Source organism: Thamnophis sirtalis, unplaced genomic scaffold, assembly GCF_051295495.1.
Source record: "Thamnophis sirtalis isolate CommonGarterSnake01/CBP01778 unplaced genomic scaffold, rThaSir2_p1.2 scaffold_4, whole genome shotgun sequence".
Classification (NCBI taxonomy): Eukaryota; Metazoa; Chordata; class Lepidosauria; order Squamata; family Natricidae; genus Thamnophis; species Thamnophis sirtalis.
Genome location: NW_028261384.1, coordinates 6,450,138 through 6,463,807, shown reverse-complemented (window position 1 = coordinate 6,463,807; position 13,670 = coordinate 6,450,138). Strand labels below are relative to the sequence as shown.

The following is a 13,670-nucleotide window of genomic DNA, read 5'->3' as shown; positions in this document are numbered from 1 at the left end:
CTCTCAAGTACCCAGGTCCAATACCATGAAGGGCTTTATAAGTTACGACTAGCACTTTGAAGTGTATCCGGAGACCGATCGGTAGCCAGTGTAGCTCACGGAGGATAGGTGTAATGTGGGTGTACCGAGGTGCACCCACAATCGCTCGCGCAGCTGCATTCTGGACGAGTTGAAGTCTCCGAATACTCTTCAAAGGCTGCCCCATGTAGAGCGCTACAGATAGATAGATACTGTATTCTTTATGATTGTATCAGATATGGGAATTGTGTTTATACATGTATTTTAATTTATTTATTTTAAATTATGTTATTATTACTAACTTATTAATATACAATAGAAAATGGTAAAAGAGCAGGAAATTCCAGGAAACAGAAACAAAAACAAAATTATTTATTTCATTCCCAGCTTGCTTTCTAGAATTTTAATTTAGGGCATTTTGTTAAACATTCATTGCTGAGCTGCTATGATATCACAAAATGTTTAGAAATAATATCTCTACTGAATGAAATAAATGGTCAGCAGCAAAAGTCGGCCAGTCAGTTCACTTGACCTTGAAAGTCTCCTGTACCAGCCTTTTGGGCAACAGGAAACCACCCATGAATAATCCAACTGTGTTGTCTTAAAGGATGAGGTTGGCAATGAAATAATGAATGAATACGTGAATGAATGAATGAAATGAAATGAAATAATGAATGAATGAAATGAAATGGTTGATTGATTGAATGAATGAATGAAAAAGCTGAGGAGACAAGAAACGGAAAAAAAGAATTGAAAAAGAAAGCAGGTAAAATGCTAAATTGTTAAGCAGGATTTTGGAGAAATGTAGATAAAAGACGGAGGGGAAAGGGCAGCGAAAGCAACAAAAGAATGAAAGCTGGGTTTTATATATACAGGTAGTTCTCGACTTAAAACCACAATTGAGCCCAAAATTTATGTTGTAAAGTGAGAATTTGTTAAGTGAGTTTTGCCCCCATTTTACAACATTTCTTGCATGGTTGTTAAGCGAATCACTGCAGCTAATAAGTTAGTAACCTGGTTGTTAGGTGAATCAGCTCCCCCATTGACTTTGCTTATCAGAAGGTTGCAAAAAGTGATCACATGATCCCGGAGCGCTGCAATGGTCATAAGTATGAGCCAGTTGCCAAGCATCTGAATTTTGATCATATGAACATGGGGATGGCTGTAAAGTTGTAACTGTGAAAAACTGTCCTAAGTCACTATTTTCAGAGCCATTGTAACTTTGAATGGTCACTAAATAAACTGTTGTAAATCGAGGACTACCTGTATATTCAGCCTGGGTGGAATGTAACCCTTCCCGAAAGCCTTTGGTTTGTCCTGGATGAGAGTGTCTCAACCTTGGCCTCTTTATTTATTTTATTTATTTGTTTTGTCAAGCGTGTATAAGATAATAGATATAAGTACATGCAAGATTATGAATACATGAAATGGATATGAATAAATAAATATGAATAAATGAGGTTGTTAGGACAGGGACGGTATAGGCACGCTGGTGCACTTATGCATGCCCCTTACTTGCTTGCCTCTTAGGAATGGGGTGAGGTCAGCAGTAGACAGTCTGAGGTTAAAGTTTTGGGGGTTTGGGGAAGAATCCACAGAGTCAGGTAGAGCATTCCAGGCATTGACCACTCTGTGGCTGAAGTCGTATTTTCTGCAATCGAGTTTGGAGCGGTTAACCTTGAGTTTGTATCTATTGTGTGCTCGTGTATTGTTGTGTTTGAAGCTGAAGTAATCATTGACAGGTAGAACATTGTAATAGATAATTTTATGTATTATGCTTAGGTTAGAGCAGAGGAGTGGAGGACTCTTCTCGTGAAATATCTCTGGACTCGCTCATTGTGTTAATGTCTGCTATGCAGTGCGGGTTCCAGACAGATGAGCTGTATTCGAGAATTGGTCTAGCAAAGGTTTTGTATGCTTTGGTTAGCAGTACAATAATACCAGAAAAGAAGCTACACAAGATTAGGTTAAGAACTCTTAGTGCCCTTTTGGCAATGTTGTTACAGTGGGCTCTGGCACTTAGATCATTAGAGATGAGGACTCCAAGGTCCTTGACCGGGTGGGGGGTCGTCTTCGAGGTCATACTTGAAGATGTGAGAACTCCAACTCTCAGAATTCCCCAGACATCCATGCAGAAGTTCACACATCTTCAAGTTGGCTTATCAGCAGAGGCTTGAAAAACCAGCATTGATGACGATTGAGCGCCTCGTTCTCTTTCCAGCCACGTCCCTGTGTCTGTCGAGGTGCAGCTGCCCCTGGTGTGCCTGCTGCCGAGCCACTTACACTTCGAACTTTCCATTGGGATCCCTGCCGAGGCAACAGCCCATCTCTTCAACCAGACGTTGCTCTCCACACCCTTTAAATGGGGAAAGGTAAGTGGGTGGGTCGTGGCGTTCACAGCCAATCCAAAGAATCCCATCCTTGGCCTCCTGTTAGTAAGTGATCTGTCACCCTGATTGCCTTGACAGCTGCTTGGAAGCCAGGCGTCTTCGTGTGTGCTGAGCATCTCTCCAGAAAGTGGTGTTTTGGGCCCAAATGAGAAGAAGGAGGTCCGTGTGGTGATGACGTATAATAGGAAGGTTAGTTTGCTTGGAAATACTTGCCTCTCAATCACCCAGAGGTGCATCGTGGTGGCCGTTTCAATCTTGGCCAGCCAACCCACTTCTCCTTCACGCTGGTTTGATGTGCTGCCTCTAAACTTCTTTTTGTATTTTTTTAAAATAAATTTTATTAATTTTCTATTGATTACATTTCTTACTGCTTAATAAACACCGTGTTATGTTGGTATTTGATTTGCTTAACAATACAGATTCCATTATTGCTCTCCACTCCTTTTTCCCAACCATTGGTAGAATAAGTTGCATGTTGGATAATATTCTGCATCTTCTTTCTGTTTGATTCTCAGTGTAAGTCTATCCTGCACAATCTAATATCTTCTTAATTATCTCTTCACCTTGTGGTGTTTCTTCCTTTTTCTAATATTGTGCGAAGATAATCCTCACTGCTGTTAAGATGTGTAATATTAAATATATTCTTTTTGTATTTTATTGTTTTGTTTATAGGTAGTCCTCAACTTGAGGCCAGCATTTATGTTGCCAAGTGAGAAATTTGTTAATTTTGCCCCATTTTACGATTTTCCTTTTCCCATTTATTAAGCAATCACTACAGTTAAGTTAGTAACACGGTTGCTAATTGAATCTGGTTTCCCCATTGACTTTGCTTGTAAGAAGGTCTCAAACGGGATCACAGGGGCACTGCAATGATCATAAGTATGAACCAGTTGCCAAGCAAGAGCCGAGGTGGCGCAGTGGTTAGGGTGCAGTACTGCAGGCCACTTCAGCTGACTGCTATCTGCAGTTCGGCGGTTCTAACCTCACCAGCTCAAGGTTGACTCAGCCTTCCATCCTTCCGAGGTGGGTGAAATGAGGACCCGGATTGTTGTTGGGGGCGATATGCTGACTCTGTAAACCGCTTAGAGAGGGCTGAAAGCCCTATGAAGCGGTATATAAGTCTAACTGCTATTGCTATTGCTATCTGAATATAAATCACATGACCAAGGGGATCCTGCAACAGTCATAGGTGTGAAAAATGGTCGCAAGTCTTTTTTCAGTGCTGTTGTAACTTTGAGCGGTCACTAAACAAACTGTCGTAAGTCGATGACCACCTATAGCAAAAATTACCATATTTTTCAGAGTATAAGATGCACTTTTCCCCCTCAAAAAGAGGGTGAAAATCTGGGTGCATCTTATACACTGAATACAACATTTTTTTGCCTCCCGAAACCCCGCCCCTTTTGTAAAAATGGCCCTGCATAGCCTTTAGGAGGCTTCCAGAGTGCTCCTGGGGCTGGGGGGGGGGGGCAAAAATGAGCCCCCAGCTCCCAGAAGCACTTTACAAGCCTCCTAAAGTCTATGCATGCCCTTTTTTGACAAAAAATGGCCCAATTTTTGCGAAAAACAGGCCGTTGTTTTTGGGAGGTTTGCAGAGTGCAAAAACTTTTTTTTAATTTGCCTCTTCAAAATCTTGGTGCATCTTATACTCTGAAAAATACGGTAGTGAATTTTTACGAACCAGTATGCAATGGGATGGAGATGAGGACTTTTTAATCCACTAACCACTCCACTATAGAATGCCCCCATCAGGACTCTTGGACAATAGGCAGAACCAGGTTTTGAGACCCTCCCAGAAGGCCAAGAGATTGGGGACAAATGTTACCTTGAAGGCAGTGGTGGGATCCTACTGGTATCCTACTGCGCACTCTCTTTGCTCACATGCCTGATGCGCAGTTTAGGGAACAATTATCTTCCACACTACTACACTGCACACTACTGGGGAGGAAAACAGCTGAGTAGTGGCGATATGCTCTGCCGTGCGATTCAACTGAGAAGATAAAGATCAGTAAAGCACGAGGGCAGGGGGGCTACCGGTTCTCCTGAACTGGTCTGAACTGACAGAATCCCACCCCTGCTTGAAGGGCATGATGTTCCAGAAGGTGAAGGTTACAGCAGGGAGAAGGCTATTGTGAATCCACCAGGCAGAATTTTTTGACAAGAGCCTGCAGCTTTGCCGCTTTTGCTGTCGCAAGTGGGGCGGACCCATCCCTTTGGGATGAGACAGTTCCTCAGCTCAGCCCAGTTCCTGACGCCTCTTGAGTTCCATGTGGCGTTCTTAGAAAGTCAAAATCTTAACAGTCCAAGGCCTTATTTTGAAGGGTGCATCTCTTCCCCAGGAAGAGGAAACAGCGAGTGGAAATGAGAAGCAGTAAACCTGGGAAGATGAAGGAGGAGGATGCCAAGAAGTGCCAAATATTACCAGCCTGCCTTCTGAGAAATGGGCGGGATTTTTTTTAGCTGTCGCAATGTATTTTCAAATGTAGAGAGATCAGTAGCTTGTGAGGCTTGTGGTTTGTGCAAAAACTGGGTGAGATTTTGTGACATGCACTTCATATTCTTCATGAGGAGGGGCAAGGGTTCTCTAGTTCAGTGTTTCTCAACCTTGGCAACTTGAAGATGTCTGGACTTCAACTCCCAGAATTCCCCAGCCAGCGAATGCTGGCTGGGGAATTCTGGGAGTTGAAGTCCAGACATCTTCAAGTTGCCAAGGTTGAGAAACACTGCTCTAGTTAAGATGCTGAGCTAATTCAGCAGGCTCATCCTGTTCTCTCAATAATGCTGTATTGGATGTTGTTTCTGCTGAAACCAAGTTCTGTTCTACTTCTTAGGATAAGCCAGAGGACCTTATCTTGTGCTGTAGCATTGAAGATATGTCAGAACCCCTCTTTCTGTCCATTTCTGGTGAAATAAAAGAGCTGTGTGTCACTTACTTGATTCCCTCTGACAGGTAAAGAAAGTAGATATAGGTATAATGAAAAGCGAGTAATGTAATTTATACGAATGATTCAGTTCCTTTCTGCTTTAATTCCAATTCATTCATTCATTCAAAATCACACATGAAATGTCAGTACCACTTTATAAATCGATAGTAAGACCACACCTGGAATACTACATCCAGTTTTGGTCACCACATTACAAAAAAGTTGTTGAGACTTTGGAAAAAGTGCAGAGAAGAGCAACTAAGATGATTAGGGGGTTGCAGACTAAAAGTTGCAGGAATTAGGAATGGCCATTCTAGAGAAAAGAAGGAGGAGGGAGTGACATGATAGCAGTTTTTCAGTACTTGAGGGACTGCCACAAAGAGGAGGAGATAAGTTTGTTTTCCAAAGCACCAGAAGGCAGGACAAAGAACAATGGATAGAAATTAATCAAGGAGAGAACCGATCTGGAATTAAGGAGAAACTTCTTAACAGTGAGGAAAATTAACCAGTGGAATGTGCTTGCTTTCAGAAGTAGTAGAATTCAAGGTAAGTACCATATTTTTCAGCGCATAAGACACACTTCCCTCCCCCAAAAAGAGTGAAAAATTGGGTGCGTCTTATACACTGAATGCAGTCCTGCCCACCCAGCAGCCCCCAACCTTTGGCCTCTGCCTCCCAGCAATTTACCTCCTTGCAGCAAACAGCCTGTTTCAGCTTCAGCGTAGCCTGATTAGCACAAGTAGCTGATCGTCGGTTGGATCAGCTTCCCGACCACCAGCTGTTTCAGGCTGCATGGATTGCCATTGCCTATTGCTGCCTGTGTGCCCCATTTTTGGCCTGCGCATCCCGTTTTCATCCTCTGTGTGCCCCATTTTCTGCCCATTCTGATCACGCTCGCCGGAATGGGCGGAAAATGGGGCATGTGGAGGCCAAAAACAGGATGCAGAGGCTGAAAATGGGGTGCATGGAGGCAGCAATAGGTTATGGCAATCCCTGCGGCCTGAAACAGCTGATGATTGGCAGGCCTGACAATCAGCTGCTTGTGCTAATCAGACTGTGCTGAAGCTGAAACAGGCTATTTGCTGTTTGCTGCAAGGAGGCAAATTCTGGGAGGCAGAGGCAGATTTCCCCCCTCCCCCTTGTTTTCCTTTTTCCAAAAGCTATGTGCCTCTTATACTTCAGAGCGTTTTATACTCTGAAAAATACGGTACTTAATAAACAAAGCAGTCCCTATGGATTTTACTCAGCTAGTCATTGCCAACTGTAGGGGGCAGTGCTTATCACCATTTCAAGGCCATCGAGACAGTGCTGTCCAGAGATATTTCTAAAGTCATGTGGCCAGCATGACATTATGGAGAGCTGTTACCTTCCCCCCAAACGGGTACCCTTTTATTTACTAACACTCACATGCTTTTGAACTGTTACGTTGGCAGTTGCTGGGGCAAGGACTGGAACTCACCCTATCGCTTGGCACTCGGGTCTTAAACCTGCATCTTAACCACCGAGCCACCATGCTGCCCAACTATGGTACTTTCCTATATTCTAGTATTTCCCTGAAAATAAGACAGGGTCTTAATTTTTTTTGACCCTTGAAATAAGCGCTTGGCCTTATTTTTGGGGAGGTCTTATTATTTTTGAGGTGCAGGAGGTGGCGAGCGTGGTCACCTCATGGCTGTTGTTGTGTGGCAATATTTTGGGGGAGGGCTTATTTTTTGGGGGGGCTTAATTTTAGCCCATGTGCTCAAAAGCCTGATTGGGCTTATTATCCGAGGAGGTCTTATTTTCAGGGAAACAGGCCTCCTATAATACAGGAGTCTCCAAGACTGTTTGCTTTCCCTCGGGAATAGATAGATGGAGTCTTGGATCGTTTGTGGTGGTGCAATGATTCCAGGATAATACTCTGCTTGAGATCTCCTCTGCAACAAATGGGTGATTTTTGCCAGAAGCAGGAAGCAATTGCAATTTCCACAAAAAGTCATAAATCATGGCCACATGACCACAGGACATTGCGGTCCTGTGGTCATAAATGCAGCCTGGTAGCCAAGCTACCCAAAATATGATCAAGTGACCAGGGGGTGTGTGTGTTACTGGCCATTGGAACTTCTGATCTGTGTTTCAAGTAGCCTGGGGATGTCCATTGTAACTTTGAACAGTCCCTAAGAGACCAGTCGTAAGTCGAGGACTACCTGTAAAGAAGTCTTTCATTGCCCTTGAGGCCTGGTATCTTAGTCATCCCTTTCTGGGCCCTTGTCTCTAAAAGGAAACGTGGCTTGCTTAACCTCTGTTCTTCTTGTTCTGCAGTGATGAGGAAGAAAACGTAATGGATTCAGAAGACCTAAAACTCCACTTTGGCTCTGAGGTGGCCTTGCAGAGCGTGATAAAGCGTCAGCTGATCATTACCAATCATTCGGAGTCAATTGCTCCCTTCACCATAAAAGTCGATTATTTCAGCATCCCTCCGCAGTCTTCTGAGGATCAAGATGGGTACGTCTTTTTTCCTTCTGTTTAACCTTGAGTGGGAGGGCCAAAACTCTGCTAACTTTTGCTTAGTAGACTTCTCACGGGCCCAAATATTTACATGCCTGCATAGTTACAAATATTCAATTCCTCAATAATTCTTAAGCACTTTCAAGGCTGGATATCTAGAGATAGGAATGGGACAATTTGTCATAACCAACTTGCTGCGGGGACAACTCGCCACAAGGCAATTTAACCTGTCAACTTAATTATTTAAAATAAATAAAAAATTTAATTGTTGTCAGTCACATTTCATTCTGTCCCTCCCTTTGTAACTTTTCTTTAGTGATTCTATTCCACCATTTCTTTGGTACTAGTTTAACTCTGGTCCTGTGGCGAATAGTCTCATGGTGAGTTGGTCAGAGGTGGTATTCAGCAGGTTCTGACCAGTCTGGAGAACGGAAATTTTGAGTAGTTCAGAGAACTGGTAAATACCATCTGAGACCGACCCCCCCACTTCCCCGCCATCTATTCTCTGCTTCCCGAGTCTTAGCTGATCGGGAGAGAATGGGGATTTTGCAGTATCCTTCCCCTGCCACGCCCACCAAGCCATGCTACGCTTATCAAGTCACGTCCAAAGAACCGGTAGTAAAATAATTTGAATCCCACCACTGGAGTTGGCTGTGGAGAATTGGCTGTGGCAAATTGTCATAGACCCTCCAGAGATGGGCTTTGAAAAAGTTGACTGTCCTTTCTCTTTAATGTCCCATTCAGCTAATCCCACCAATATTTCTGCTGCAAGGTCCATTTTCTTCCCTTTTAATATTTTTTCCCAACTGCTGGCTCAGTGGGATATTACCATATGGAACACAGGATATGTGAAGAAAGGTGTATTACTCTGTTTTTAGACTTAGAATAACTTTATTCTCACTTTGAATGTAGATTAATTGGCATACATTAAAATGAAATTACTGTACTTTGCACACAGCTCTAAAAGTGTATCCATCTCTAATATAAACATAAATATGACGAGATGAATAGATAGACAGACAGATAGACAGACAGACACAGTCTATTTTGGATGCGTACATGTACGTGACGAGAGAAATGAACTTTGCCGAGTTTTCCAGACTGATGGAGGGAACAAAGCTGTTACAGAATCTGGTAGTCCTGCTAGAAATACTTTGGAACCCCCTCCCAGAGGGGAGCAACAGAAACAGAGACCGTGAAGTGGGTGTATGGGATCTCTAACAATGCTTGGAGCTCTAAGCACATAATGCTTAGTAAGCAGTATCCTGAATGACAGGAAGTGAGCTCCCTATTATCTTCTCGGCTGCTCTCACTACTCTCTGTATGGACTTTCTATCTGAGGTTCTGTTCCCAAACCAAACACTAGTTCTCAGAACTCTTGACAGTTCTCATGTCAATAGAAACTATAGTATATCTGTCTGTCTGTCTGTCTCTCTCATCTGTCTCTCTCATCTGTCTGTCTGTCCGTCTGTCCTTCTGTCCATCCATTGTCTGTCTATTTCTATCTGTCTGTCTCTATATATCTATCATCTTCTATTGAACCTATGCTTACAAAAGTCATCTTAAGGAAAATGGCTTCCTGCTGTGCTTGGTGATGATGGGGATTGTAGTGCCTCCCAGAACTACTTCCCTGCGTCCCTTAGCTAACAGATCATTATTGCTGGGAGAAGAAAGCAGCTGTTGTCACATCTGCAGTGTTTTAAAGTACATTTTTGAAGCATGCATCATGCCTGCAGATAAGCAAGGCACCTTTATGAGTTCTCAGAGACTCGATTTCCTCTATCCAGGGACATGATAGTGGAGAAAACCAGACGGGTAACAAGACAATTTGCAAAGAAGAAGCAGTCAGGTAAGAAAAAAATAAATCCCATGTGTTTTTGTAGACAGGAAGTTTGTGAAGCTGAAAACTTACTTTGATGGCAAAATTCAACTGGGCAAGAGATTCCAGCCAGTCCCTTTCAGACAACAGGAAGTCTGGCAGCTGCACTGTCACAGAAAGGGCATGCTGTTTGTGTTTTCTCTCCCTTTTCAGCCTTCCGAGCGGCCATGCTGTCCCACGGAAAAGGAGCAGCTTTCCATGTGCATCCGTCGGAGGGGACTCTGAAGGCTTTCCAGGAACTTACCATAGAAATCACAGCCTACAACAATATGTGGGGACGTTATAAGGATGTCCTCATCTGCAAGGTAGGCAGCCTGTCTGATCCAGCGGAGGGAATGTTGAGTCCTGACATCAGAGCAGTTGGTGGCGAACCCACAACACGTGTTTCAAAGGTGGCATGCCACAGTTTTGAGTGACACGCTACCGTTCACCTGTTAAGAACTATTCCATTGTATTATTGACATTAATAATAGTGTGTTAAAATATATTGTACTCCCATGATGGATTCAATATTGTTAATAATTGGTGTTATTAGTAATCCCACACATTTGGAACATTGGAGCTACGGTGGAATAATGATTTTCATAATTGTTTCAGAACAATGCCTAGGAAGGAATAACAAATATGGGGCACAAAGAAATTTTATTTGTGTTTAAATAAATAAATGGGGAAATGCGAAAGAAATATGAAATGGGATAAATATTGTCAAAATTGGAAGATAAGAATTTCACATAACCCAGTCAATGCAGTGTTCACAAATTATGTATGTCTATTACTGGGAAATAAACAAAAAAACTATATGCAAAAAAAGAACTATTCCTCCAAAGCACACCCTTTTTTTAGAGCTCCAGATCAGTCTGGTATAATAAAGGAGAATATTTTCAAATTTCAAATTTAGGATAGAGCTGGAAGAGACCTTGGAGGTCTTCTAGTCCAGTGTTTCTCAACCTTAGCAACTTGAAGATGTCTGGACTTCAACTCCCAGAATTCCCCAGCCAGCGAATGCTGGCTGGGGAATTCTGGGAGTTGAAGTCCAGACATCTTCAAGTTGCTAAGGTTGAGAAACACTGTTCTAGTCCAACCCCCTGCTCAAGCAGAAAGCCCTGTACCATTTCAGACAAATGGCTGTCCAATCTCTTCTTAAATGCCTCCAGGGATGAAGCAACCCCAACCTTTGGTGGCAAGCTGTTCCACTGGTGAATTGTTCTCACTGTCAGGAAGTTTCTCCTTAATTCCAGGTTGCTTCTCTCCTTGACAAGTTTCCATCTGTTGTCCCTTGTCTGGCCTTCTGGTGCTTTGGAGAATAGATTGACCCCACTCCTCTCTGTGGCAGCCCCTCAAATATTGGAAATGCTGCTACCATGCCACCTCTAGTCCTCCTTTTTCTTCTTTTTTATTTTTTTTTTAAATACAAATAAGTCCTTCTTTTCTCGAGACTTAACATATCCAGTTCCTGCAACCGTTCTTCATATGTTTTAGCCTCCAGTCCCCCTAATCATCCTGGTTGCTCTTCTCTGCACTTTCCCCAAAGTCTAAACACCTTTTTCGTAATGTGGTGACCAAAACTGGATGCAGTATTCCAGGTGTGGCCTTACTAAGGTTCTGTAATGTGGTACTTTGCAGTGCTGTTTTGAAACAACCTTAAAACAATTTGTAGCTCAGGGTCGAAATGAGTTGGGCATCAAAATTACTCTTTTTTTGTGCAGGTGGGAGAATTAGAGCCGAAGCTGATCCTCATAGAGATGACTGTGAAAGGTTGCCCCATCTTCCTGCAGTTGACTGGACCACATCATCCCATGGCAACGCTGACTATCAGGTAGATGCCCAAAACTTTTAGCAAGGCTACCGGGAACTCCCAATTGCAAGGCAGTGGGGATTTCAGAGAGCTGTAGCTAGACCACCATGAACTTGTATTTTTCCCTTTGGGACACAAGCCTGTCCTGGCCGCAGCTCTCCTGGGCCACGGAGCCCCCTCTTCTTCCTCTTTCGTGTTGAAGGACTGACCCAGAGACAGCAACGGATCTTCCCAAAGGCTGTGGCTTACATCTTTTGCAAGAGATGGGGATGAAGCTGTTTGATTTTGAGTCTCCTGGATCTCCTGCCTGAAAGACGAGTGCTTGTTTTTATCCAGCTCTGTCTGTGTTTCAGTTCCCCCATTTGGTCTAGTGGTCCTAGGCCAGTGTTGGCTAACCTTTCTCTTCTTGCGTGCCAAAATCATGTGTGCGACAGCTCCCCCGCACATGCGCACGAACCCCCCCCCCAGCTCTGTTTTGGACTTAGCAGGTCTCCTTGAAGCCCCCTGGGACCAAAAATGGGCTGTGTGGTGGTGCCGCACACCCCTCGCACCCCATTTTGGGCCTAGCAGGCCTCCCTGAAGCCTCCTGAAACAAAAAAATGGGGCACAGGGGCACTGCACCCCCCACACATGTGCGTGCAATGCCCCATGCCCCCCACACTTGTGCACACGTCTTCCACATGTGTGGCAGAGACTTGAAAATCAGCTGGCCGGTGGGAGACGTACATCCATACGCGGAGGAGCTGAACTGGATGACGGCTCGCATGCCTCCAGAGAGGGCTCCACGTGCCACCTGTGGCACGCATGCCACAGGTTAGCCATCACAATCCTAGCCAGTTTAGAAAGCAGGAGACTGTGAATTCTAGTCCCGCCTTGGGAATGAAAGCCAGCTGGGTGACTTTGGCCAGTCACTAGGAAATGGAGAGTTCTAGTCTCACCTTAGGCATGACAGCTGTCAGGATGATTTTGGATAACTCACCAGGAGATGGTGAATTCTAGTCCTGCCTTAGTGCTGAAAGTCAGCTGGGTGACTGGGCCAATCACACTCTCAGCCCAGGCTACTGACACGGTTGTTGTGGGAAAAATGAGAGGAAGAAGGTGTGTTAGATATGTTTGAGTTATTTGTAAAAATAATAAAGGCAAAATACAAATTAATAAATAAAAAATGTTGCTCTGGTGCAAATAGTTTTTCATTCCTCCAGAAGGTTCCTGTAAGCTTCTGGCTGGGTTGATTAGCAGGAGGGACCCCGGGAAATATATGTTCCCCATCCCATTTTTCTACAACATTGTTCTTACTAGTTAAATAATTAGTATTCCCTTAATAACCATTGTTACTTCAGGTAGTCCTCAACTTACAGTCATAATTTTAGTGACCTTCTCAACATCGCAGTGGTGCTGAAAAAAGTGGCTTGTGATGCGTCCTCACACCAATGACCATTGCAACATTCCTGTGGTCACGTTTGCCAGGTCACACGTTTCAGTCATGTTGGGTCTTGCCTAAAAAGTGAAGTATCTCACATAACAACCGTGGCAGAAACAGTTGTAAAATCAGGAGTATGTGATGCCTCACCAATGAAAATCCCGCTTAACAATGAATTTTCTGGTCTCAATTGTGTCCCTAAGTCGAGAACAACCTGTTTAATATTGGTGTCAGGAATCCCTCCTGTCTCTCTAGGGAATCGTGTATGTGTCAAAAGTGATGGCGGTGAGAGAGAAAAAAATCCCTCCAGGTCTCTGAAGAGGGACATTGGTGAAACGAAGCCTGTAATGTTGAAATGTCTTTTTGTTTTGTTGATGGAATACATTTACTTCCCCCCACCTTTCTTTCCTAGAAAACACCAAATATACAGACACAGATTCTAGATAATATCTTATTTTCTTCCAAGGTTTGGAGCCCATATCTCTGGAGGAGACACTGTATCACGGTACATCCGTCTCAATAACCCCACTCCCTTCGGTAAGTGTTTGTACTGGCCAGTGTCATTTCCCCCCGAGAACAGGCAAGCTCCCTCCGCCACTGCAAAATGAAAGGAATATGTCTCTCCTTGTCTCCTCCTTGCCCCTATGAATTCTGCTGTGGCACGCCAGAGGCCAGCGGAGCTGGTGGTAGACTCAGACGGTGAGGAGGTTGGGGAGGAAGATGGGCCAGTCCTGGAGTCTGAAGAGGGCTCTGCATC

The 13,670-nt window shown here is 43.9% G+C and overlaps 1 protein-coding gene across 2 annotated transcripts in view; it reads left to right on the top strand.

Moving 5' to 3' along the window:
• The window catches only part of DLEC1 (DLEC1 cilia and flagella associated protein), a 78,233-nt gene that overhangs the window by 44,114 nt on the left and 20,449 nt on the right, over nucleotides 1-13,670 (top strand). For both annotated transcript variants that reach the window (XM_087712416.1, XM_087712417.1), the window contains exons 21-28: nucleotides 2,240-2,390; nucleotides 2,487-2,597; nucleotides 5,240-5,358; nucleotides 7,634-7,816; nucleotides 9,607-9,668; nucleotides 9,852-10,003; nucleotides 11,405-11,514; nucleotides 13,380-13,450. In XM_087712416.1, the coding sequence (XP_087568542.1) occupies nucleotides 2,240-2,390; nucleotides 2,487-2,597; nucleotides 5,240-5,358; nucleotides 7,634-7,816; nucleotides 9,607-9,668; nucleotides 9,852-10,003; nucleotides 11,405-11,514; nucleotides 13,380-13,450 (959 nt within the window). The remainder of the gene's footprint in view (nucleotides 1-2,239; nucleotides 2,391-2,486; nucleotides 2,598-5,239; nucleotides 5,359-7,633; nucleotides 7,817-9,606; nucleotides 9,669-9,851; nucleotides 10,004-11,404; nucleotides 11,515-13,379; nucleotides 13,451-13,670) is intronic.